Consider the following 22,683-nt stretch of genomic DNA (forward strand, 5'->3'; position numbering starts at 1 on the left):
ACATTTGCAAAATAGAAGACACGACTTCACAAAAGGATTTTAAGGGGTTGAAGGGACAACTCACCTGGACTTATTACACACTAAGACTTATTATTCAGTAGCTACAGGGACGTCAGGGCAAATTAGTCTAACTATTCATTTGTTATAAAGGTGTGCAACAAGGGGTTAACTAATCAATAAAAAACTATTTTCATCGCCATACATAAATGCCTTCCCATCCCCTTCTCATATTTTGTCGCAGTCACACTTAATACCCAAATTTAATACCCGAACTTGACCACCAGCCACCGCTGATCGCAACAGCTTCACCAAACATCGCACTCAGTGTCCGTATCATGCAGTCTTAGGGTGCAGAACACGGTGCTGATGTTGCTTTTGTGTTTAAGGATGGGACAATGATAACCTTAATGCTTTGGATGATGCCGTGCAGGTGCTGGTCAGCTTCAAGAGTGGCTTCTAAACTTGGACCATCACCGCACATCTTCTCCTCCATCTATACACACACACACACACACACACACACACACACACAAACTTAAAGGCACATTAAGCTTTTTATACACTTGAGTATTACATTTTTGCTTAAATAAAGTGATGATATGACACAAATATTACTTTCCAATGCCTAAAAGTGTGCATAGAACCAGATAGATTACCTTTAGAAATTCAATTATAATGCTAATGCATTAATGTAATACTCTTAAACAGATGTGCTGTTAAAGAACACAAAATATTTAAAAAAAGATAAGAAAGAAGAAATAATTGCCTATAGGATCGGTTGATACGGGGAGCGATGCATTGCTTTCCAAAAAAACATATAGCACTTATTGATTAATTCATAGTAAATACTGAATCATTTATAGTAGTTAGTTACTAAACAATTCATAGATGCTTCTGATTCATTTATAATAGGCATTAATTAGGTTATGGTGTATATATATAGATATATAATCTATCAGTGATTAAGAACATTAATCATTCCAGTATTGAAATTATAATTATTATAATATAATATATAAATAATATACTGCTAATAACATTGTAAGCATTATAACTTGCTCTCAGATAATGAGCTGAGTTTCAGTAGTGTTGCAAATTGCTGTAAACAGTGAGTTGAGGGGTCAGAAGTGTTCTACCTTGTTGTTAATAAAGGGTTGAGTGAAGGCATGGAAGTAAGGGTCAGGCACCAGAGGCTCCAAAGACAGCACTGTATCCTGGAAACGGGAGATGATCTCCGCTGTGCACTCCTGACACACATACAAACAGTATTCATCAATACACTGACCAACATTCACTTCTTACTCAATGAAAACATATTCATACACATAGTGACGACATGATGTACCTTCACGCCACTATGCACTGCAGAGCACAGTAAATAAAGACATATTAAAAATAAGTTAATTGTATGTACCAAAGAATTGAAATACTATATATACCTATGTCTGTCCCATAATTTAAAATATTCAAACAGTTCAATGAACTTCCAAATCACTGAGATTTAGTAGTGTTTGTTCTAGATTTTTAGTAGGTACTGACCTGCACGTAATGCAGGATTTCAAGCTTTTTGAAACAATGGCTATGTTCATATCTGATTTAATACATTCCGATTACAGATTTAGACCGAGGTGTTGATGCTCACTCTGTAAGTAAGTAAGTAATCTGATCCAAAATGACACTCACGCGTGGAGTAGCACTTACACTAACCGTTACCATGACAACAAACATCACGTAAGGTCCAGTCTACCCGAGATGAGTTTCCAGTTGGCGCGCTTGTGTTTTTAGTGGCTTTAAAATGATGTCAGACTCAGGAAAACGTCCTTATTAAAGAAGGCCCAGAGGAAGACGTCGTGCTCTGAGACACAGAAGCTGGACGTCCGTCCCACCGCCGTCTTTTAAAGCTCAGAGTATAAACCTCGTCTCCTCTGCAGACCAGCTTCTGCTCTGCCATGTTGAACAGGATAAACCTTTCGCTATGACGCGACGCACATGTGCAGAACGGACTTACACATTCTGTGTAAGTGTAATCGGATTCAGGCGTTTACACGGCTATTATTCTTCTATTTAACGGATTATTTAGAGGTTTACCCACCTCGTTCAATTGGATGGAAATTGTATTCCGAATGATCTCAATCAGACTAGACTATTCCGAATGAGGTGTTTACATGGACGTATTCTATTCTGATTGAGCTATTAGTCGGATTATTAACGGATTATTAGGCTGCATGTAGATGTGGTTTATGAATTTTTGCCCTGAAGCTTTTGGTTCAATTCTTTCAAAGCTTCAGTAAGCCTTGTTTCACCTAGGAGTAGTGATTGGTGCACACACCTGGAAGTCATCGATGGAAGGCTGGAAGGACAGCATGTGGGTGTCCAGCATCAGCTCTGTGATGAACATCGGCAGAAGTGAAGCACCTGTAGTATGTTCTGCTACACTGTTCTGTAACATACATGATATTCATATAAACAGTCAACCGCCTTATGATAAACAAGGTATCTACAGCTATGATTATCATTCTCCACTAGGCTGAGGTATTTGCACTCAAGTTGCTTTGTCTGTAGAAAAAGAAGAAACCCACACCAGCAGGATCTCACTAATGCACATTTCTACAAATTACAATTGTATGAAATAAAGGTTTTGTTTAACTAACAGGCCACTTCTTAGAAGTGATTTCTGTAGTAAACACTGCTGTAGGGTGATATATATATATATATATATATATAGCTGTGATGAGTTCATGACATGAAGGCATGATTGTAGGTTTACAGTTACTGACTGTAGTCCATCTGACCACCTCTACTATTCAGACCACCACCCTGTTAATGGGGTTTTTAAACATTCTGATGGTCACCGTCTACTAATAGGTGAAAGGGGGCTGATAAATATGACAAATGGGCTGCTCTCGTGGTAGGTGTTTCTAATAAAACGGCCAATTAGTGTACCTATCTAAAATTGGCAGCCCAGTGTACAGGACACTACACACATGCCCACCTTCCTCTGGTTTTGATTGTCAGCCTCTCCGCTGGCCCAGCTTTGTATGAGTGAGTGTGGGGGTGTGTGCGTGTTCTGGTCCTGAAGCACACTCAGCAGTCTGCCGACGGAGTTGACAACCAGCATATGCATGGTGTTCAATATCAGATAATCAGCCAGGCGGATAAAACTGCACACACGGATATAAACACAAGCTCAATAAAACAACCAAGTACACACAAATACAGCTACAAACAAACTGCCCTTTTGTGAGTTGTACTCTGGTTTACCACAGAGTGAGAGCAAGACGCTCACCATGTGAGGCGACTGCAGTGGTATCTCTTGTTGGCCTGCTCTGTGTAGCTCATCTTCTCTGAAGCCTCTTCATACAACAGCTCCAAATCAGCACACAGTTTACTTTCACCCCCATCTAACACACACACACACACACACATACACACAGACACACGTTGCACTAGAGATGACAGATGAAAATGATCTTATTTAGAAGAGAAAACATGAAGATAAGCCCTTTCCTGGCGGAGAGGATAACAGTGAGGGCTGGGTGTTAATCCTAGTAAGAATCAATTCTTTGTGTCTAGGCATTTGGGTAAAGCTTTGGACACAAATCCACACAGCAGAGCCCAAGTTTGCCCACCCAGCTTACGCATGCCACAGAGTTTTACATATTCTGGTGTCACTGTCTAGACTGACTGTATGAAATATACTGTCCAAAATACATTCAGTGGTCAAGCTTAATTGTACTTTACACATTTACAATGTAAAATGTCAAATCTGTAAAATCTAAAAAATTGGCTTACAATGAATCCACACTGCCAGTGCCAAAACATCTCCCCACATGAAGGAGCTGACAGGAGAATCACGAGAGAGATACAACTTCGCCAGCCCCCAATAGTTAGCTAAGCTAAGATAACTCTGACTTTCTTATTTTTGCCAGGTGACCTTCTGCTGCTGAATTATGCCAGTTTCTAGAGACACATATACAAGCAGTAAGTGGAAACCTGGCATCTAATTTTCTCTAATAGGTAATATCTAATAAGGTTCTCTGAAATCTTACTTAAATTGTGAAAGCAGTACATTAAATAACATTTTTGTGACATCTAACTATCTCTAACTACAGGTTAGCAGTGTAACTGTCTAGGTCTTTTGCTTTAACATGTGGTCAGCTATCTTCACCTTAAGAAAAGAGAAACTAGAGGTAAGGACATTCAGTGTAATGGCATGTGGCTCTTGCCACTGGTACAGAAGGAAATGCCGACAAAACAAATCAGATGATTGTGGACTATTAGAGGAAAGCAGAGCAGCACAAACCAGTGCTCATTCATTAGACAATGGCAGTGAGAGGATGCTCCTTCAAATTTTTTTAGTGGCAACATCAGTGAAGATCTCACCCGGTCTCACAACACAACAGCACAAATTAAGAATGCGCAACAATGTCTGCATTTTCTGCGAAGGCCCAAGAAAACTGGCATTTAAAAATCAGCAGAAGTCACTGGAAGCCCTTAGAAGTGATGTAAGACAAATGTGTGTTTATGTGTGTATGCATGTGTGTGCACGAACCAGTCTCAAAGTTGCCATAATCAGGTGTGTATCCAGCCTCCAGGATGGCTGTGCGACAGGCAGTCCCTGCTACCTCCTTTACCAGCTCCCTAAATTCCTCTAGACGAGAGGACACCTGCAACACACACACACACACACACACACACACACACACACACACACACACACACACACAATCAGGGTTAACATATATTAACCATCAAAGTAATTAGGAACAGGGGAACAAAGTGCTCACAATTTGTTATGCAATGGGTGGCACTAAAACAGGCCTTCAGGAAGTCCAAGATACATCACTGTCAATGCAAAAAGCCCAACCAGGTTTCAGTCAGTTTTTAAGAATAGAAAACATTGGCAGGTCTGTGTCAGGGCTCTTCCCTGAAAACTGCAACAAATTAGGTCAAATATATGATAATATATCTTTTACAAGCTTCAGATAAGCCTTCAATAAGCCATCAGCATTTGTTTCTTCCTCAGTTTGAGCAGGTCTAAATATTTATGGCTCAAACAGGAGGTCTAAACGGACACATTCTCTGTGTGGACAACACATTTTAAAATTCCATAAATGTAAATGTTTCTGACCTCTTGCAGTTGACTGTACTGGGCAGTCTGAAAGTCTTGCAGTCTGTAGGTGTGATTCTTCTCTATTCTGCACAGGCCCATGTCACTGATGCGATAACACATCTCTCTGATGTCAATCAATGCCGGTCGCAGAGACTGCAAGGGGACATTACACATAAGGGGGAGGGAATCTGCGACACTTCAAGACGTTTTTACAATATGCAGAATTGTGCAGAAACAAACAACTGGACATTATTTGTACAATCCACCTGCATAAAGAATTCAAAAGAAAATAATAAATTGGAATTAAGAAAATGATTAAAAGCTTCGAAGAATGTGGGACTCCTAACAACCGCTTAGAAGACCTGGCAGACACCAGATCTGTCACAGTACCTGAAGCTTTCGTCTTTGAGAGAGAGGAGAAAATCAAGTTTGGAATCACTTTATATGATCATTTTTGATTTTTATTATATTTTGCTCTTTACAGTCAAAATAACTTACACGATACGGAACAAGAATAAGTTCTTAAATGATAAATATCATCATGTTTTCTGTATCTCTCTAAATTGCTATACTTCTTTATAACTTAATGTCACTGCACTCTGTTGCAACTTGTTTATTTAATGCTTTAAGGCTAATCTAAATAAATTTGCCCATGAAAGTCAGTTAAAGAACCACAGAATGCTGTTGAAGGTGGGCTTCAATGTGAGTTAACCCATTAACCAGTTAACAGTGGTTCAATGTGAGTTAATGGGAGTTATTGACATCTTGGGGCTTCATTGGAAGTCTGTGGGGCTGATATGAATATTATTTTTTTCAAAAACCAATGTTTATTTGACTATAGGCTTTTATAAGTGTCATTTTTATCCTGCCTTGGAGCTCGGCTTCTGTATGTGATGATTGGTGGAGCTCTCAGAGGGGCAGGGTCTCAACACAAACTGCCAATACTGACATTATAATGTGCATAGCTGAATTTAGTTGACGTCAGTACTGCAGGGTAATCATCACTTTCCATCAGAACTTGAAACATATTTTCATTAAACTGTAAATACTGAGCTCTGGGGTTCAGTGATTTTCCTTTATTAGCGTTAAGTGTTAATATTTATATTTTGTTAGTATGTAATTTAGTAGCTATACCTGCTTTTTGAAGCAGCAGGCATATACTGTTATAGTTGTTGACCTTATTTTGAAGGATTAGCTAGAAAACAGAGGCTAGAATCAATGTTTTCAATAAAATAAAAGCCATTTGGTTACAGATACATGGACAAAATAGTTCTAAAAAAACAAGGACACGATGTCACTGATGAAAAATAACATTCTGACATGGGATTATTCTGCTAGCTAACAGATAAAGCGACTTTAAGACTAAAATCTTTCACAACCCAAACTTTCAGTAGTGGCTGTTTCTGTAGAGACTATTTTAGATCATTTTGTGGAGAACTCAAAAAAAATTTTTTTAAGAAAATAAAAATAAAAAGAATAAAGTTTACTTAATTGTAGAAAATATCCGTTTCAGTAGTGACAACTGTAAACACTCCACGCTAAATATTATCAGATTTATTTTTTACTTTTTTTATTTTTATTTTAACTGTGAACTATCAGAATATCATCAGATGGGACACATTCAAAACAATGTGATCAATGTGATCTAATCTACTCATGTGACCATGAGGGGCAGGGATGCCCTCACACTTTCTGCTCTAAAATGCAGGAGTGGGGCTAAAATAAGGCCCCACCTATTGACTAAAACTCTTTTCAGTAGTGACACAAAAACATTGTACATCATTTTTGAAAATAAAGTTTTATGTATGTAAAAATGATACTTTTGTTAAATCAAAATCTTTTAACTTTCGCTTTAAAAGAAACCTAAATGTTCTAAAACTGTATATATATTCAGCTTATTACTATCTCACTTTAATACCTTGGATTTAAACAGATGATAACATCCTACTTATAAATACTTAAGTTCTAAATATGCCAGTGTTTTCTGTTGTATAGTTTTTGCAGTCTAAACTACCTCAGCAGAATGGACCATATAGTGTTAGAAGTTTATTGACTGCCCCTTGAGGACCTTTTTCAGTCTGCTGAACAGGAGTGAGTGAGGGAGTAAGTTACCCAGTTTACCTAGTTTTATCACTAGTTAACTAGTTCCTTAAACTACATATACAAACAACATCTCTCTCACCTCATTAACGATGAAGAGGCGCTCCTGCAGCGAGCGCTTGCACTTGTTAATGGCTTTGGAGCGCACGTTGGTGCGCCACACACGAAAGGCCTTCCATTTGCGGAAGAGGGCGAAGACTGGGATACGTAGGAGCCGCCGGTGGTAACGGAATGCTTGTTCCCAGCGCGCCAGAGGCAGGAAGTCTATTTGGCCCTCACAGTAGTGCGTCACTCCCTGAGGGCTGATGGTGTAGTAGTCCGACTTGTTGATTTTTTTATATGTCACAATCCTGTCAGTAAAACAGGGAAAATGTTATTTTATTCAATATATGATGAATATTTATGAGTTGAATATAAACAAAGATATTCAGTGTGGTTAGAAATGAAGTAGTTCACTGCAGAGAAACTTACAGACTCTGATTTCTCTACAATGTTGATGTTTAAAAGAACCACGTCACAAAAGTCTTAAACGCCCCCTTATAGAATGTTATTGCCCCAAATAAATCAAACGTCTTTTGGATTCCTGCTATTTCTTTATTTATTATTAAGATCACACCTAAAAACTCAAACGATACGTGTAGGTTCTATAGTCAATAAAATGGCTATATTTCTCTTGTAGACATCAGGACGTCTGGTTCCTATCACCACCACCACTGGAAAAGAAAATCCAAGTCAGTAAGTTTCTCTACAATAAACAATTTCACATCAAAACACTTTGAGCTACTTTGTTTACATCTCAACCAGTGAATTTTAAAGAGATCTTCAAAAGTCTGTCCTTGTTTTTTGCTGTTAGCTGGCTGGTTATACCATTTCGTATTTAATGTCATTAAATTAGCCTTTCCAATATCTGCTATGAATTCTCCAGGAACAATAAATTACTCTGTAATTACTGTAACCTATTCAGTAACTACTACAAATGACTCAGGAACCACTAAGAATTATTCAGTAACTGCTACAAATGATATTGTAATTATTGTGAACTATTCATAAACTACCAGGAATTGTTCAACAATGAACTTCAGATGAATTATTTAGCACTGTAACTTATTTAGTGCTCACTGTGAATTATTTAGATTTCCGTTTTTAGTTCAGTCGGATATTCTGCTCATTTTCAAAGTATAATAAACTTTCATACTTGAGTTTGTATGGATCATATCTGATGGATGATTTGGGGGCTGCTGATGTCATGTAGAGGAATCCCAGGTCAGGGCTGTTCCGGATGGCCTGTGCGATTTCAGAAGGGGAGCGTATTTCAGCACGGATCACTTCTTCTACTGAGCTGAAGAGCTGCGGAGTGGTCAGAGGTGGAGAGGGTGTGTGGATAATGGGTGCCAAGGTGGTGATGTGTTGTTTGGGGGAACTCCTTGGTCTTTTGGGTGGAGGAGTCAGCTGCACCTGAAATACACATTTTAAATCAGCTCAGGACTTAATACTGCCTTATTTAAACTCCATTCAAACAACTGAAATCACCATCCAAACGTTAGTTCAGCCCCACAGTAAAAAACACAGTCAATTATTTAGATCATACAAAGATTATGATGTATTTAAACCCAAGACATTGAGATTGTGACAAGCTAAATATGTTCAAAGTCATAATGTACATAATGTATAGGGTATGTTATTCTGGGATATTGGCCTTTGTCCCAAACCCTTACCTATTTTTTTGCATATTTGATTTCTCTTAAATTTGACAGATTTTGATTTATAATGAGTCAAATAAAAGCTGTGCGGTCTGATGACTGAAACTTCACACTGTGGTCTAAGGATGTTCTAAAACGCACCCTACATAGTACATGGGAGGCTTTTTGTACATGACATCTGCTTGTCACAACAGCACCCAATGCCTCGCCTCTCTGAGCAAGTTTAACCAGCGCAACTCAACAGCTGGTTTTCACAATCTCAATGCTAGATACAATAAGTGTGATATTAACACGGCATATCACACCAGATGCTAGTGTTTTGCTCTGGTTTGCATGAAAAAATGTGTTAACTCAATGGTGCATTTATGGTGGTAAATGAGCTTTTACTGTCACCAGCTGCTGTTCCCACAGTTGACCGTCGCCCAGCATTGGCCTCAGTGGCTTTGATCTAATCTAGTACTTTAATCTGGTCTTTGAATGGATGAATGAATGAGATGCAGACCTGTCTTTCTTTGAGGTGGTCAGGTATCTGCGGTAACTGTAGAGCGGATGGCCGTCTCTCTGAGGAGGGGTCTGTTCTCTCTATGCCAGCAGAGGAGGGGGAAGGGGGCTTCCAGCCAGCATTAATAAGCCTCTCCCTGTTTTTCCTGTGGATGATCTCAGGCTGGTTACGCTCCTGATACTGCTTCAGAGCCGGCTGGAACAGAGCAGAGTCAGCGTGCTGTTATTACACTATAATTCTGATAAGAACGTACAAGATATTGCCAATATAATTCAAGCAGAGAGCTCATATTATAAACTGCACTGCAGGTACACTGTCTGTCAAAAGTTTAGGAACACCTATCTTTATAAAAATCTATATCATGTTAAATAAAACAGTAACAGTAGTTGCATAAATGTAGTTTTGCTAGATATGTACTTTTTAATTATTGTAGTTTTTGTGAAAAATACTTACATCTGATAATATTTTAATGTTATACTAAATATGTTGTATAGTCATTATGATTTATTTATTAATTTTTTTTACTCAAACAATTTGTGAAGGTTTGTGTACCAACTCTGGTTATACTTAAATTCCCTTGGCCATTTTCTAACCACTCTTTATCCCTTAGATTGAAACAGGCTGAGTTACTGTGCCTTTAAGACTGAAACATGCAAATACCCTTTGTTCTGATTGGGCGCCCTGTGTTTTGCCTCACTCTCAAAGCAATCCAGGCTGATATCTACACTGAACTGTGAACTAACATCCTCAGGAGTGCAACATGAACTTCAGCCAACTGTTTGGGTGTGTGTGTGTGCTTCGTAATGATGGTGTGTGTGATGTAACGATCCACTTGCTTCCTGACAGACAGGAACAGCACAACGTTTAATCATTTTTCCACACCTTTGTCTGTGGTAACAACACTCAGCATCACTGAGATACACACTGGTGGAGAAAAACGTCTGTAGGCTGAATGTCATACACAACTATGTTCATGTGAATTTAAAACCAGCTGTTTTTGTAACTTAGTTTTTTACCTGGTGTACTGCAACCCACAAAGAAAACATGCTCTTTAATTAAAAGCACCCTTTTGGGAGTCTAGGTGCCTTTTGACAGGCAGTGTATAATAGATAGAAGCTGCTGTAGTAAAATGTTTCTAAAGCAGCAGTGAGTGTGTTTAGTAAATGGTTATATTAATGTATTAATAAATAGTCCAGCCAGAAGCAATAATGCTAACACAAAACGGCCTCATCTGACGCTTTCTCTCACCAGTATCTCCAGCTGGGCAGGCCTCTGAGTGGCCCGCCGTCTCTCCTGAGCCTTGGTGCTGGGAGTGAACACAAGGGCATCTGGGTTTCGCTGGACGCTGCTGGGTCCTGCTGAGACAAGCCTGGATCTCAGCAGCTCCGTGTCCACCGGTGTGAGGGCCAATGAAAGAGGTGTGGACATCCCCACCATCCTCTGCTGAGCATCCTCACGGCCTGATCCAGCCTGACCACGCAGTGACCCTCTCTGGGAGAGCGAGGAGGCCATGATCGGGACTCACTCTCACACTCTTCCAGGCTTCTTCTGTTCCTCACTTGGAGACAAATCTGGCCAAAGACAACGGTCCATAATTATCATCTGTCTCAGAGTCAAAGTGCTAGTGTAAGTCCATGACTGAGGTGTCCTTGAGCAAGACACCTAACCCCCAACTGCTCCCCAGGCTCCGTGGATAGGGCTGCCCACCTCTCTGCGCAAGTGTGCTCACTGCCCCCTAGTGTGTGTGTGCTCACTAGTGTGTATGTGGTGCTTCACTTCACGGATGGGTTAAATGCAGAGGTGAAATTTCCCTGTTGTGGGACTAATAAGGGTCTCTTAAAAACTTAAACTTCTATAGTATTTGATTATTGTATGGTAGGCTGGCTTATAAGATCAGCTGTTTACAGAAAGTGGAGAGTAACTTTTGAAACATTAGCAACATTCACAAACGTCTTTTATTATGTTTTCCATTATATATGCTTTTTAACACAAATTCAATCAATGAACATTTGGAGAAGTGGCTTGCTTTGTTATGGTCACTCCCTCTGGCTCACTACACTTCTGATTAAGGCATGTGTTGTGTGTTGAGGAACATAGCAATCTATTTATCTTGGGCTATTGGGGGAACTATAAATGAAATGAGCAGGAGGAAATGGGTGGGTAGTCTAAAATCATTCGCCATTGTTTGTTGTTTCAATGAAACTGACTGAAATGAAATATAAAGCTGGAGTAAAAAAGCCCAACATGGCTCCATCACTGAGTATCTCTACAGTACACCAAGCATATGAACTGAAGCGTGTGACGCTGGATTCTTCTCCTTTTGGGCTCGTTGTGTTGTAAAGTCATGCTAAGGTGAAAAGCCACAAGAGTGAAGCAGTCCAGAAGCTGAACCAATGGGACAAAGTTAATTAAACCCTAAAGTAAAGGACTTTGGGCTTAAATGTGAAGAACTAAACTAGAACTGAGCCAAAAATATTACTTTCCTCATAAATATACTCAGAATATGTAAAAACATTACTTGACATACCTGCAAAAGCACAAACCCAAACAAACTGTGCGCTCTTAAAAAGATGGCTCTTCATTTAGTAAAGCTTATTTCATGACCTAAATAGTGCACTACATAGGACGCAGGAGCCATTTGGGATTCGGCCTAGGATGACGGTGGAAAAGTCGCAAAGAAATCACCGGTTTTTAAGGCTTTAACTACAATGTTTACTAGAACAACATGTAACGTATTCTTCATCAGTCTGAAGAACCACTTCACAAAGCGAAGAGCCACTGCCTTTATTAAGGAACCATCTATTTAAGAATGTACTGAAGTTAAATGTAAAGCGAGAAATCTCTGCAGGTGCAGGTAATGAAGGTTTGCTAGCTGGCATGTTGACTCTGTTGACTGGATAAACGAGCTGGGTTGCCAGATCGTGTGAGTTTATTCACCGTAAAACTCAGTGTTTGTCTTGACGCTGCTCCGGTCTCTTACCTCACAGCAGATTAACGGCGCTTCTAAAACACACATACGTGTTTAAACGGCTCCACCCGCGATGACAGATCACTAAAAAATCTGCGACACGTTTTAAAGCGTTTTATGGTGTGAATAAATGTTCGCTCCCTCAGCGAAGCGCTATCAGCGCGTCCAGGGACTTGTTTACGGTTGCTAGGCAACGCTGAGCCGCTACTGAGGAAGTGGAGAGGAAATGAAAAGTTGACTCTCAGTAAAAGTCTCTTTTCTCGTAATAAATAAAACCAATAGTCCTATAAATATCAGCATAAACTCCCCGAAGCAAACCTTTCCCTGCTCCTCTGCTTCAAGCTGTGGCAGTACAGCACAGTATAGCAGTACTGAAGACGAAAAAACACAGGGGTGACTGTAACACATCAAGGCTCGGGCTTAATCCCAAATGGCTCCCTAAGCCCTAGGTAGGGCACAATATCGGTCAGGAAACGGTGGCCTCTGAGCCCCAATAGTGTAACAAATGTTGGACAGGGTGTCGCACAGCTCATATATTAATATAAGTTGCTCTTCTTTTACTCTGCGCTATTTGGGTGTAGAAGCCGTTGTTTTTCGTTCATCACTACATAGGGAGCAGGAGCCATTTGCGACTCAGCCAAGCATCACGGCGGAAAGTCGCACCGATATTTACAGGTTTTACGGCTTTAACGCTCACTATTGTGATTTCAAGATACTGATATAGTTATGGTACAAAAATGTTAAAAAGGGATTTCGTTCAGAAAATACGGAGCCCTGCTGGTGACGTCCCATAGAAATAAAAAAAATATTGCGTGGCCACGCCTTATGAACGAGACCTTAAGGCGTGGCCACGCATTATTTTTATTTCTACAAGGTATCATCAGCAGGGCTCCGTAAGAAAATGTGCCAATGTGAAAATTGGATTTATTTAACAAGAGAAGCTTGTTTATTTGTTTGTTTTGTTAGCTTGTTTGTTTGTTTGTTATTCGGTGGATGGCAAACTCGGTATTTAGTTTAAAATTACGTCTCAATCAAGTCAGAAAAATCGGAGTGTTTCGGAATTCCCAAAAAAGCAAACAAAGATGTCAAAGTCTATCAGCTTGACTTACAGAAGCGGGTTAAATAATACAGCATCAGTTAAAAGTCCTCAGCGAGATGACAAACAACTGAAAGAAGTCGTTTCATAATTATAAATAAAAAATACTTAAGCATTAAAACAGTTTTAAAATCTTTTAAACATTTTTTACAGGAATTCCACCTTTTTAGGTTTCCTGTGTAATTGAATGGTTAGTAAATTGACTGAACAGTTTGCTCACTTGCTGGTAGGAACCAGACGTCTGAAGAGTTCAGTGACTTCAGAGATACTTTAATGAACGGCTCGCTTACAGAAAGCTATGACCCAGCTAACGCTGTCACAGCGGAGTGTGCAGCGTGTATTAAATACTGTGACTGATACCTGGGACCATTCCTCATCGAACCGCTCTGAATGTCTCTGTCTCCATCTGAACGACGCAGAAATCCGCGCAGGAAAAACAATGAAAAACGAAGAAGTCGCTCGGATGTAATACAGTGGAATGACCAGCAGATGGCGCCAAGTAACCGCACAGTCAGAGAGCTTGTAGAGAAAAACCTGCTCTGGTACAATATCGAGCTAAAAACTACGGATAAATACGGAGCCGAGGCTTTTAAACACTGTGTCCACGCACTGTCCACTTTATTAGACACTCCTACCTCATCAGTGCTGAGAATGACCAACCACCCAAATAGTCCCTGCTCTGTGAGGGTCCATGGGGTCCTGACCACTGAAGAACAGGTTAAAAGGGACTTTGCAGAACTACTAAGTGCACCTGCATGGTCAGTGGAGCTGATTAGCAGGGATTCAGCACTGACTGAAGTGCTGAGCTCTGGTTGTTTTAGGTAGTTGAGTTCATTCTTCTGGCATTTGTTGGTGTATTTTTATTGTTCTGGTAGTTTCTCGTGTTTATATGTTGTAATATGCACCGCTGCCACACTGAGAAATCAACTGAGCCAGTTCTTGGGTTTGTCCGCTAGAGGGAGCCAATTCACCAGTTATCCCCTAAAGGCTTTAAAGGCCTGTATGAGCTCGCAGTTCAGCGGCGGTGATAATTACACGTTTCATGCACGGAACACTTTCCCGATGCTGTAAAGAAGCCTGGGTCAGTTTCTCTGCAGTGAACTATTTCACAGCAAATCACTCTGAATGGCTTTGTTTACATATTAACCTCTAATATTATTTAAAAATCAGTGAAGAGTGAAACAATCGCTCAGGTGTAATACGTCGAAATGACCAGCAGATGGTGCAAATGAAGCGTACAAATACTTTTATTTTTCCCAGGTATTTTCAGTCACTTCTAGTGGTCTGCTCACTATTACATCCTAACCTCAGAAGCCTGAACAACTAAATATCGAAATGAAACATGAAATGTGACGTAAATACTATTAAACCTTCTAAACCTGCCAGTCACTTTCTAGTCCACACACTCCACACAGTCTATATGGAAACTAAGCTGGAAAACTCAGTTTAGCTGAGAGATACTGTGATGGATAACGAGAATCAAGGGAATATTGACATGTATCCAGGTTTCACCTTAAAATAACATTATAAGAGAATCAGATACTAATTCTTAAAGGCCCTTTAAAACAGAGGCATAGCAGCAGCAACAGATGAATACAGATCACTTAAACAGCCAGTGCTGCTCCAGGGATCACTCTGTCAGTTACGTAGCTGCTTTAAGCTCATCCACCTCCTCAGGCTCAGCTGAAGGGCCTCTCCTCTTCTGGACTTTAACAGTGAATAGCAGCTAGTCTGAACTGATCAGCCAGAGTTTATTAAAGTTGCTTTAAAAGTGCAAATGCAAGTTTATTCATACACAGGTTGATTCAAAGTGCTTACAGTAGTCAGTTAAACACAAGCAGAGAAAAGAAGCAACAGATAAAACAGAAATGACTGTAATTGTATGAACAGCTTCCAATATTTGAAAAGCACAGTTAAAATAAAAAAGAGAAAGAATAAAAGCCACTGCCACTGATCCCGAAACGCGCGGGACAGCAGATGTACTTAAAGGTGTCAGAGCACATTATAGACCACTTTCAGTGTTTGTTTCTACGATACACGATACAAAAACCTTTTCTAATATATTAAATATTAAACTCAGCACGTGTGTTAACTTCTTTTTTTAATTAGAACAGGAAATTTGACTGAGGGCGTTTAAACTTTTGCATATGAGTGACTGTCAGAAACTCGTTACGTCCAAAATTTTAATAATAAATATACAGCACTTTGAAATTTAAAGGTGGCTAATGTAGAGGCATCTGTAGAATAGAGGCACATGTAGAATAGCCTTGGCCAGCGCACAGATGAAGCGGCTATCAAACATCTGGCAAGCCGGAAACATCAGCAGAAAACCAAAAGCATCCCTTTTTAAGAGTCTGGTGCCATCAATACTACTTTATGGGTGTGAAGCCTGGAAGCTGACCAAGGGAGAAAAAGAGAAATTGGACATCTTCCAGACCAAGTATTTGAGAAGGATACTCAGAATCAAATGCCAGCAGCATGTAACAGAAAGGTGCTAGAGATGGCAGGAGCAGAGAAGATCAGCAAGGAGGTTAGAAGAAGGAGATGGAACTGGATTGGGCAGGTGCTAAGAAGCGACAGGAATGATGACTGTGCTGCTGCCCTCGTGTGGACACCGGAAGGAAGAAGGAAAAGGGGCCGCCCGAAAACAACTTGGCGGTGAATGGTGGAGGCAGAGAGGAACCGAGCAGGCTGGAGCACGTGGAATTCAGCACGTCGCGCAGCTGCAGACCGAACCAAGTGGAGGAGCGATGGTCAAGCCTTGTGTGCCTCCTGGCAGAGAGAGAATTAAAGAAGAAGAAGAATGCAGAGGCACACTGAGTGTTTTCTGAGTCATAATGCTTTGTCATGGTTTGGTCACCAAAGTCTGCAGAAAGGCTGATCTCCAGGAGCAGGGCAGGTGACCGCTGCTGTGGAGAATGCACACATCATTTTATCTCCAGGTTTATTTTTCTCTTTTTGTGCTCAGTTTTGTATGTAAGGCTGATAAAGGTAAAACTATTTTACTGTACAACACGGATTAAAAAGTCTCAAAGATATGTTAAACAATGTCTCAGCCACCAGGAGGTGTGTTAGTTGGCATTTCATGCAATCACTTTTTGTGATGTGGCTTTTTTGGAGGAACTAAACTCTTCACACATCTGGTCCCTGTGACCACCACTGTGAACAATTCTGATTCTGTTGCTTTACACATTTATGTTTTCTTTTACTTTCTGAGCTTCTGTCCAATCTAGTGTTGAGTTGATGTGCTGCTGTTTAATGTTGCTCTTCCTAAAGTCCAGTGACCGTGTGATACTGCAGGAAATGGTGGATCATTTCCCAGTTCAGAGAGCAGGAAGTCAGATCTCCACCCACTTCCTGTAGGAAACCACAAGTGAGCTCCTCATCCTGAGCTTCATTCACCATAACAAAGAGCTTCTGAAGACTCTCTTTAGACAATCTATACACACACACACACACACACACACACACACAATGGACACAAAAATTACAATTATTTTATTAATCTCATGAATATGTAAGTAAAAAAATGCAATAAAAACTCAGAGACCTGACAGTGAGAAGGTTGTGGTGACACAGCAGGGCAGTGAGGGACTGAACCTCCATCATTTGTTCAGTCAGGTTCAGACACTGGTCATTCCACAGCAACAGAAGTGAAGATAAGCTGCTGAGAACCCTGGACAGCTCCTCCTCCGGCCACCGTGTGCAGTTCTGGACAAGTGAAAGCTCCTCAATGGTCAACTCAGTGGAAGCTGGAGCTCTCTGAGCTTGGACCATTCTGTGCACAATACCACCACTCAGCCTGAAACATCACAGCCCAGAATTGCACGAAACATCGTCAGACAATTAAATCAACATTATGCCAAAAATCTAATTTACATAACCCCACCCCTTACCCTGAGTGCAGTCAATCAGCCAAGACATGTTTGATTCATTAGATTTCTATCTGGAGCTACCAGCCTAATGTAGCTAACAAGCCCTGGATGAGTACCGTCACCCATTAGGGCTGTGCTAACCTCATGCCTCAAACAGCTTCACGTTGCTAAATAATCCAAAACTCCCTTCCTTTTAGCTTTACCTGTGGCTTAGTCCAGTGCTTTTGCCACCTACTTGTCATTTCACATTCTTTGACAAGCTTTGTGAAGTTAAGCCATGTTCCTGTTGGTTTTCTCTAACTTCCTTTTCTTTCCAGGTCTGTTTTTCCATCTTTGGATCTCCCATTGCGATCCTGTTGTTCTATCTGTGCCCTAAATGATTCGAGTTGAGGTATTTCTGATGAGAAGTCTGAATAACTTATTTTTGAGATGCATCATGATGAAGACTCAAGTCAGCAATGAGAGACAATTTATCTGCTTTCACGATTGCTTGGGGCTTGTCCAGCTCCACTATCTCAGTCCCCTCACATCTGCTCCAATGTGTCCAGTTCCCCTGTTGTTGAGGATGAAGCTTCCTGCACGGCTGAGGACAACACTTCTTCTTGCTACAAAACGTGGTCCATGGTTGAAGACATCACCCCTCTAGTTTTCATGCTTGGGTGATGGCACCACTGCAGCTTCCCTGCCTGTTACTTCACCTTCTGCTCAGTCACCACTCAAAAGGCGCTTTCTGAGTTCTTCAAGCTGAAAGCTTCCAAGTCTGCAGTCTCATCAAACCTTCTTCTCTCTCTTCTCTTCTAAAGGTATCTATGACAGTTCTTGTTGACTCTGTTCCGGAACTCCTACATCTTATCTAATCTTGCTCCACTTGACCTCCTGATTGATGTCATGGCTATTGTCATGCTTTTATTCCAGGCCCTGGACCCTGAACTAGATCATAGCTCTGATCAGGAATCAGTGGTGGACAGTAACTAAGTAAATGTAATTAGTTACTGTACTTAAGTAGTTTTTTCGTGTATCTGTACTTTACTTATGTTTTTCCATTTCAGGCGACTTTTTCCTTTCACTCCACTACATTTCAGAGTCTAATATCTGACTTTTTACTCTGCTACATTTTGTGAAATCTGTCGTTCCTTTTTGGTTTCTGTGTGTATAAAAATGTAACATGTCAAAACGAAAGAAGCGCAAAGCAAGAACATCAATCAGGGCCCAGCGGTCACTTTGTCCTGAGCTTGTTTTGACCTGTTGTTCACACCAACCCAGTGCAGCACACGTTTCATGTACACACATGCAGTCGTGACGTGTTTCTTTTTTCTGAATTCATACAAACACTTTCATTTCATAGTAAATTCAACATGAAAGTGAACAGGAATAACAAATGAGTTAAAGCTTAGTGTTTGTCCAATAAAGGAGCATGATAATAAAACGTAGTAGCTGTAATATGATTTCGTCTTCAATTTGGTTACAAACCTGTAATTAACAGAGCAAATGTTACACAACTTTACCATTTGAGAGCGATTTCACCTGAGGCTGTTAGAAACACCTGATGTACGAGAGCTGAGACATGTTTCTTTTGTGTTTCCAGAGAGCTAACACTCTTCTGTCTGATCTCTGTAACCTGATACTGTGGTTTGGAGATCTAATATGAGCACGTTTAACCAGCTCAGATGCATTTCCAGAGCAATCTTATCCATGATGGGTACGAAGAATGTAATATTAATGTAGAATATCACCCAACATGTGTTCAGTAATGTTCACATGCAGGAATACTAGTGTCATGCTACACACTAGTGGCTGCTCCTGTTTTAGCTTATACATTGTTTTGGAAGGATTTGCATAGATGGGTCATACAATACAACTGAGCTATTCTTGTAGAGCAAACCTCAGCTGGGAGATGTAGGGCAGACACTGAAGGAAACTCCTCACTTCACTCTCTTCATCTGGCCAGCCTGTCAGCTCTACTGGTTTCTTCACTGTTTGGAGTTTCAGCACTTCTAGGAAGAGGGAGGCCGTTCTCTCTGAGACGTCTATGATCCAGACTGCAAAAAAAGGACGTTCAGAAAATAGTAACAAATTACCTTCATCAGAAAAAGAATTTAAAACACTAAAAATTTCAATTCTGCACAGACAGCCTACCATCCAGTGGCACCTCCGTTTCCTCACTGGGTTTGCTGGTATCTCCCTCTTCATAGACAGCAGAGACTCTGACTCTGTAGCAGGTGCTGTAGGGGTGAGTTATGGTGCATTCACACTCAGGACCCTCTGTTAGAATGAACTGCCAGCCCTCCAGACCAGCCTCCATGTACTCCACCATGTAGTGAAGCACAGGAGAGTCTCCATCAGCCTCAGCTCTCAGCCAGGAAACAGTGAGAGAGTCCATATTGCGTTTGAGCACAGTAGGCCGTCCAGGTCTGGATCTAGGAGGTGTCTGGAACTCTGTGATTTGGCTGTAGTCACTCATGCTGTTGCTGTCCATTACTGCATATCTGAGCTGATATTGTTTATCTGGTTTGATACCCGATTTTTAAATTGTCACTCACAATACTCCCAGAGTGGTAAAGGTGAATAGAGGAGCCAGGAAATCGCTCATTAGGTACTGACGCAGCAAAGAACTCAGTTTTCTCTGCATATTCCTCTGCCTCTCTGGTGAAAAGAAATGAACGAAGGTCAGAAAGGACTTTCTGGCTGATATCAGGAAGCTTGAATGGTAGCTGAGCCTGTTGCATGTTCATCGTGTTCACTGAATCAATGTGCTGCTTTAGAGCTGAGAGGAACTGATCTTCACTCTCAAGTGAGGTGAGAGTGAAACACAACACTCTGTCTGCTTGGGAATCTTCAATAACATGCTTTAAATCCTCCTGAGATTTCACAACAGTGATGTTCGCAGCTCTGCATTCATTCAAAGCCCTCACTTCAGCATCTTTGTTTTGGAGCCACTGATACATGTTCTGTGGACTGAATGGTGATAGGCTGTTCCTCTTCAGAAGGTCTCTCAAATTCTCCTCTCCTTCCTCTCCTTTCTCTCGTATGATCTTAAGGCAGGAGGCCAAACCCCTCTGAAATGTGACCCGATACTGCTGAAGAAGCAAAGCAAACTGAGAAAAGGTGTCCTTCAAGGCTTTAAACCATGTAATTATATCAAGATTGGAGAAGCTGGACATCATATCCATACACATTCCCAGATCCCTCTTCAGAAAGTCCAGATGCTCCAGGACATTCTCTGCTTTGTGCAGCAAGTCTTCACTAATTTCTTTAAGCACATAAGCAGATGCCTGTTTCAGGTTCTTTAGAGCCAAGCTTTCTGAGGAACCTCTTTGTGGTGGGAACTGTACAGTTTCACAACTGTCTTAAAGTCCACTTGAAATCCTCTTCGTCAGTGTAGGCAGCGCAGTTATACAGTGCACAGCTGGCTTGTTCGATTTCACTGAGACTGGTGAGATCATCTGAGAAACTGAACATCTTCTTGACTGTAGCCTTCAGCTACCTCATACCTTCACTGCTATCACTCTCCTTATCAAAGATGAAAAATGCTTCAGCTCCACCACATGTGTCGCTGAGCTCTGACTGGTCACTGAGAAAGGAGCTCCACTGTGCAGCAGTCTGTGACTGAGCATGTCCAGTCTGGTGGAAGTTCTGTAGTGCAGAGTGACTCTGTCCTGCTGTTGGGACTGAGGGGGGTGCTTGAGAAAGGCAGCAGCTCCAGCCACCTCCATTAGTCCTGATACAACGCTAGCTCTAAGAGCAGTGGTCAAGTCCAGAGCTTTTAATCTGTCCTGCAGAGAATCTCTGTCTAAAATCTTCACATCTACATAAGGCTGAGGAATGGACAGTTTCAAAGAGGATACAGTATCCACATCCCACAGTGAGACATCTGAATTAAAAGAGAATTAAATATTTATAAAGGCTGTTACATTGGGTATTGGCAGTGGTGCACCCACCTCAATATGAACACATGCCATTTCTCCACAAGCCTTAGAAACCACATAATTCCACCAAGATTGGACCAACTGTATATCATATCCATACCACTACATCCAACTGCATGAGTTGAACTTCTCAATAATTTAAACAAATGTTTTTACCTGAGCTGAAAGAATCATTGCGGCAGTCATATAACACCCCAAGGTCCAATGAGCGGCCGAGTGCAGCCACTTCAACAAGACCAGGTATAAAATCTGAAGAAAAAATAAACAGTGAAGTTGTTTAACTGATTGTGATCAAGTTTGGACTGACAGATATTATAGAACTGTATTATGAAAAAAAATTACATAGACTAAATTATAGCCCACCATCAGCTTCTTCAAGCCCTCTGCAGGTTCCTGCCAGATAAAACAGCTCAATCTCATAACTCTGTAAGATCTTATGAAGAAAAAAAAAACGTACATGTGAAAATTTCACAGCACTGGAAGTTCTCAATTGAAAAATCTGTTGGTTTCAAGGTTTATCACTTTTTCCTATTTAATGCCTTTTAATCTGAGATTCCCAACCAACAGACTACATAAGGTGAAAACATTTGTTCAGATTTTAAGTAAATGTAAAAGATAAATATTATAGGTAATGTTTGATAATGCCTTTAGTGTAATCATAAGTTGCTATGTTTGTATTGTAAGTATAGTATGTCACAATGATTTAAGTACTAAAATCAATGATCTAATGCCTTTAGGTACTTTCATCATAAAGGAGTGTTAGGGTATTTTTGAGTTATTCCTTTTTAACAAGTCAGTCCCTTAAAAAGGCCAGGAAAAAGCTCTTGTCTATTGGTCATGGACATTCTAGATAAGATCATCTGCTTTTTCAGAGGCGCGCTACAAACGGAGTGTTATGAGAAAATTCCCAGAATGCCCTGTGAATCCTCGGCAATATGGCTGCACAAGCGACCACAGAGACACATATATGTAATTATCTTCTCTGCTAAAAAGCTGCTGTACTGTAAGAACCATTGTAATAGCGTTTTCCTTCATAACATGCATAAAAATCACTCGTAATACGCTGATGTCTCGGTCGCTACCTGGCGAAATTTCCCGTTCCACCTTAAATGGTGCAGCAGTTATGTTCTGGTACTAATTCAATCATGAAGCTGGCGATTAAAATGCATTAAAAATTTAAGATTAAAGTTCAGCTTCATTTCACTGAAGAATCCTCGGTGGCGATAATAAATAATTGTCATCCTCTCTTTGAAGGCGTATGATACGTTCCCACAAATAGCTACGGTGCAGGGGAGGGTGTGGGGACAGTAACATGTGCGGTGTGAGTAGGTGGAGATGACCAACCAGTGAGGTAACCAGAGTATACAGAAGAACAGATTTATTTCAAGAACATCCACAGTGTA

The 22,683-nt window shown here is 40.6% G+C and overlaps 2 protein-coding genes and 1 long non-coding RNA gene across 3 annotated transcripts in view; all 3 read right to left on the bottom strand.

The window, feature by feature from the left end:
• dnah6 (dynein, axonemal, heavy chain 6) overlaps nucleotides 1-10,939 on the bottom strand; it is a 158,021-nt gene extending 147,082 nt beyond the window's left edge. The window contains exons 1-11 of the mRNA XM_037532616.1: nucleotides 10,664-10,939; nucleotides 9,416-9,610; nucleotides 8,409-8,668; nucleotides 7,296-7,563; nucleotides 5,132-5,266; nucleotides 4,553-4,667; nucleotides 3,287-3,401; nucleotides 2,993-3,161; nucleotides 2,330-2,440; nucleotides 1,137-1,247; nucleotides 404-493 (exon numbers count right to left, since the gene is read on the bottom strand). Of these exons, the coding sequence (XP_037388513.1) occupies nucleotides 404-493; nucleotides 1,137-1,247; nucleotides 2,330-2,440; nucleotides 2,993-3,161; nucleotides 3,287-3,401; nucleotides 4,553-4,667; nucleotides 5,132-5,266; nucleotides 7,296-7,563; nucleotides 8,409-8,668; nucleotides 9,416-9,610; nucleotides 10,664-10,927 (1,833 nt within the window). The 5' untranslated portion in view covers nucleotides 10,928-10,939. The remainder of the gene's footprint in view (nucleotides 1-403; nucleotides 494-1,136; nucleotides 1,248-2,329; nucleotides 2,441-2,992; nucleotides 3,162-3,286; nucleotides 3,402-4,552; nucleotides 4,668-5,131; nucleotides 5,267-7,295; nucleotides 7,564-8,408; nucleotides 8,669-9,415; nucleotides 9,611-10,663) is intronic.
• Nucleotides 10,940-15,959: 5,020 nt separating this feature from the next.
• Nucleotides 15,960-19,830, bottom strand: LOC108416895. Its single transcript, XM_037533110.1, has 4 exons — nucleotides 19,491-19,830; nucleotides 19,237-19,393; nucleotides 17,030-17,281; nucleotides 15,960-16,918 (listed from the first exon to the last, which is right to left on the bottom strand). Exons 1-4 carry the CDS (start codon nucleotides 19,828-19,830, stop codon nucleotides 16,750-16,752), a joined length of 918 nt encoding a protein of 305 aa, XP_037389007.1. The 3' UTR covers nucleotides 15,960-16,749.
• A 1,209-nt stretch (nucleotides 19,831-21,039) lies between these two features.
• Nucleotides 21,040-21,707, bottom strand: LOC119262062. The gene is made up of 3 exons (XR_005129384.1): nucleotides 21,644-21,707; nucleotides 21,437-21,529; nucleotides 21,040-21,225 (listed from the first exon to the last, which is right to left on the bottom strand). It is a non-coding gene; the product is annotated as an uncharacterized LOC119262062 (long non-coding RNA).
• Nucleotides 21,708-22,683: the final 976 nt, after the last annotated feature.

Source organism: Pygocentrus nattereri, chromosome 22 (assembly GCF_015220715.1).
Source record: "Pygocentrus nattereri isolate fPygNat1 chromosome 22, fPygNat1.pri, whole genome shotgun sequence".
Taxonomy (NCBI): Eukaryota; Metazoa; Chordata; class Actinopteri; order Characiformes; family Serrasalmidae; genus Pygocentrus; species Pygocentrus nattereri.

Excerpts from the sequence above, each read along its gene's own strand:
- LOC108416895 (XM_037533110.1), bottom strand. The coding sequence starts at position 19,830 with ATGGACAGCAACAGCATGAGTGACTACAGCCAAATCACAGAGTTCCAG. Across the intron at positions 19,394-19,490 it reads AACGGAGGTGCCACTGGATG|TCTGGATCATAGACGTCTCA; the intron begins GTAGGCTGTCTG and ends CTTTTTTTGCAG. Across the intron at positions 16,919-17,029 it reads CACAACCTTCTCACTGTCAG|ATTGTCTAAAGAGAGTCTTC; the intron begins GTCTCTGAGTTT and ends GTGTGTGTATAG.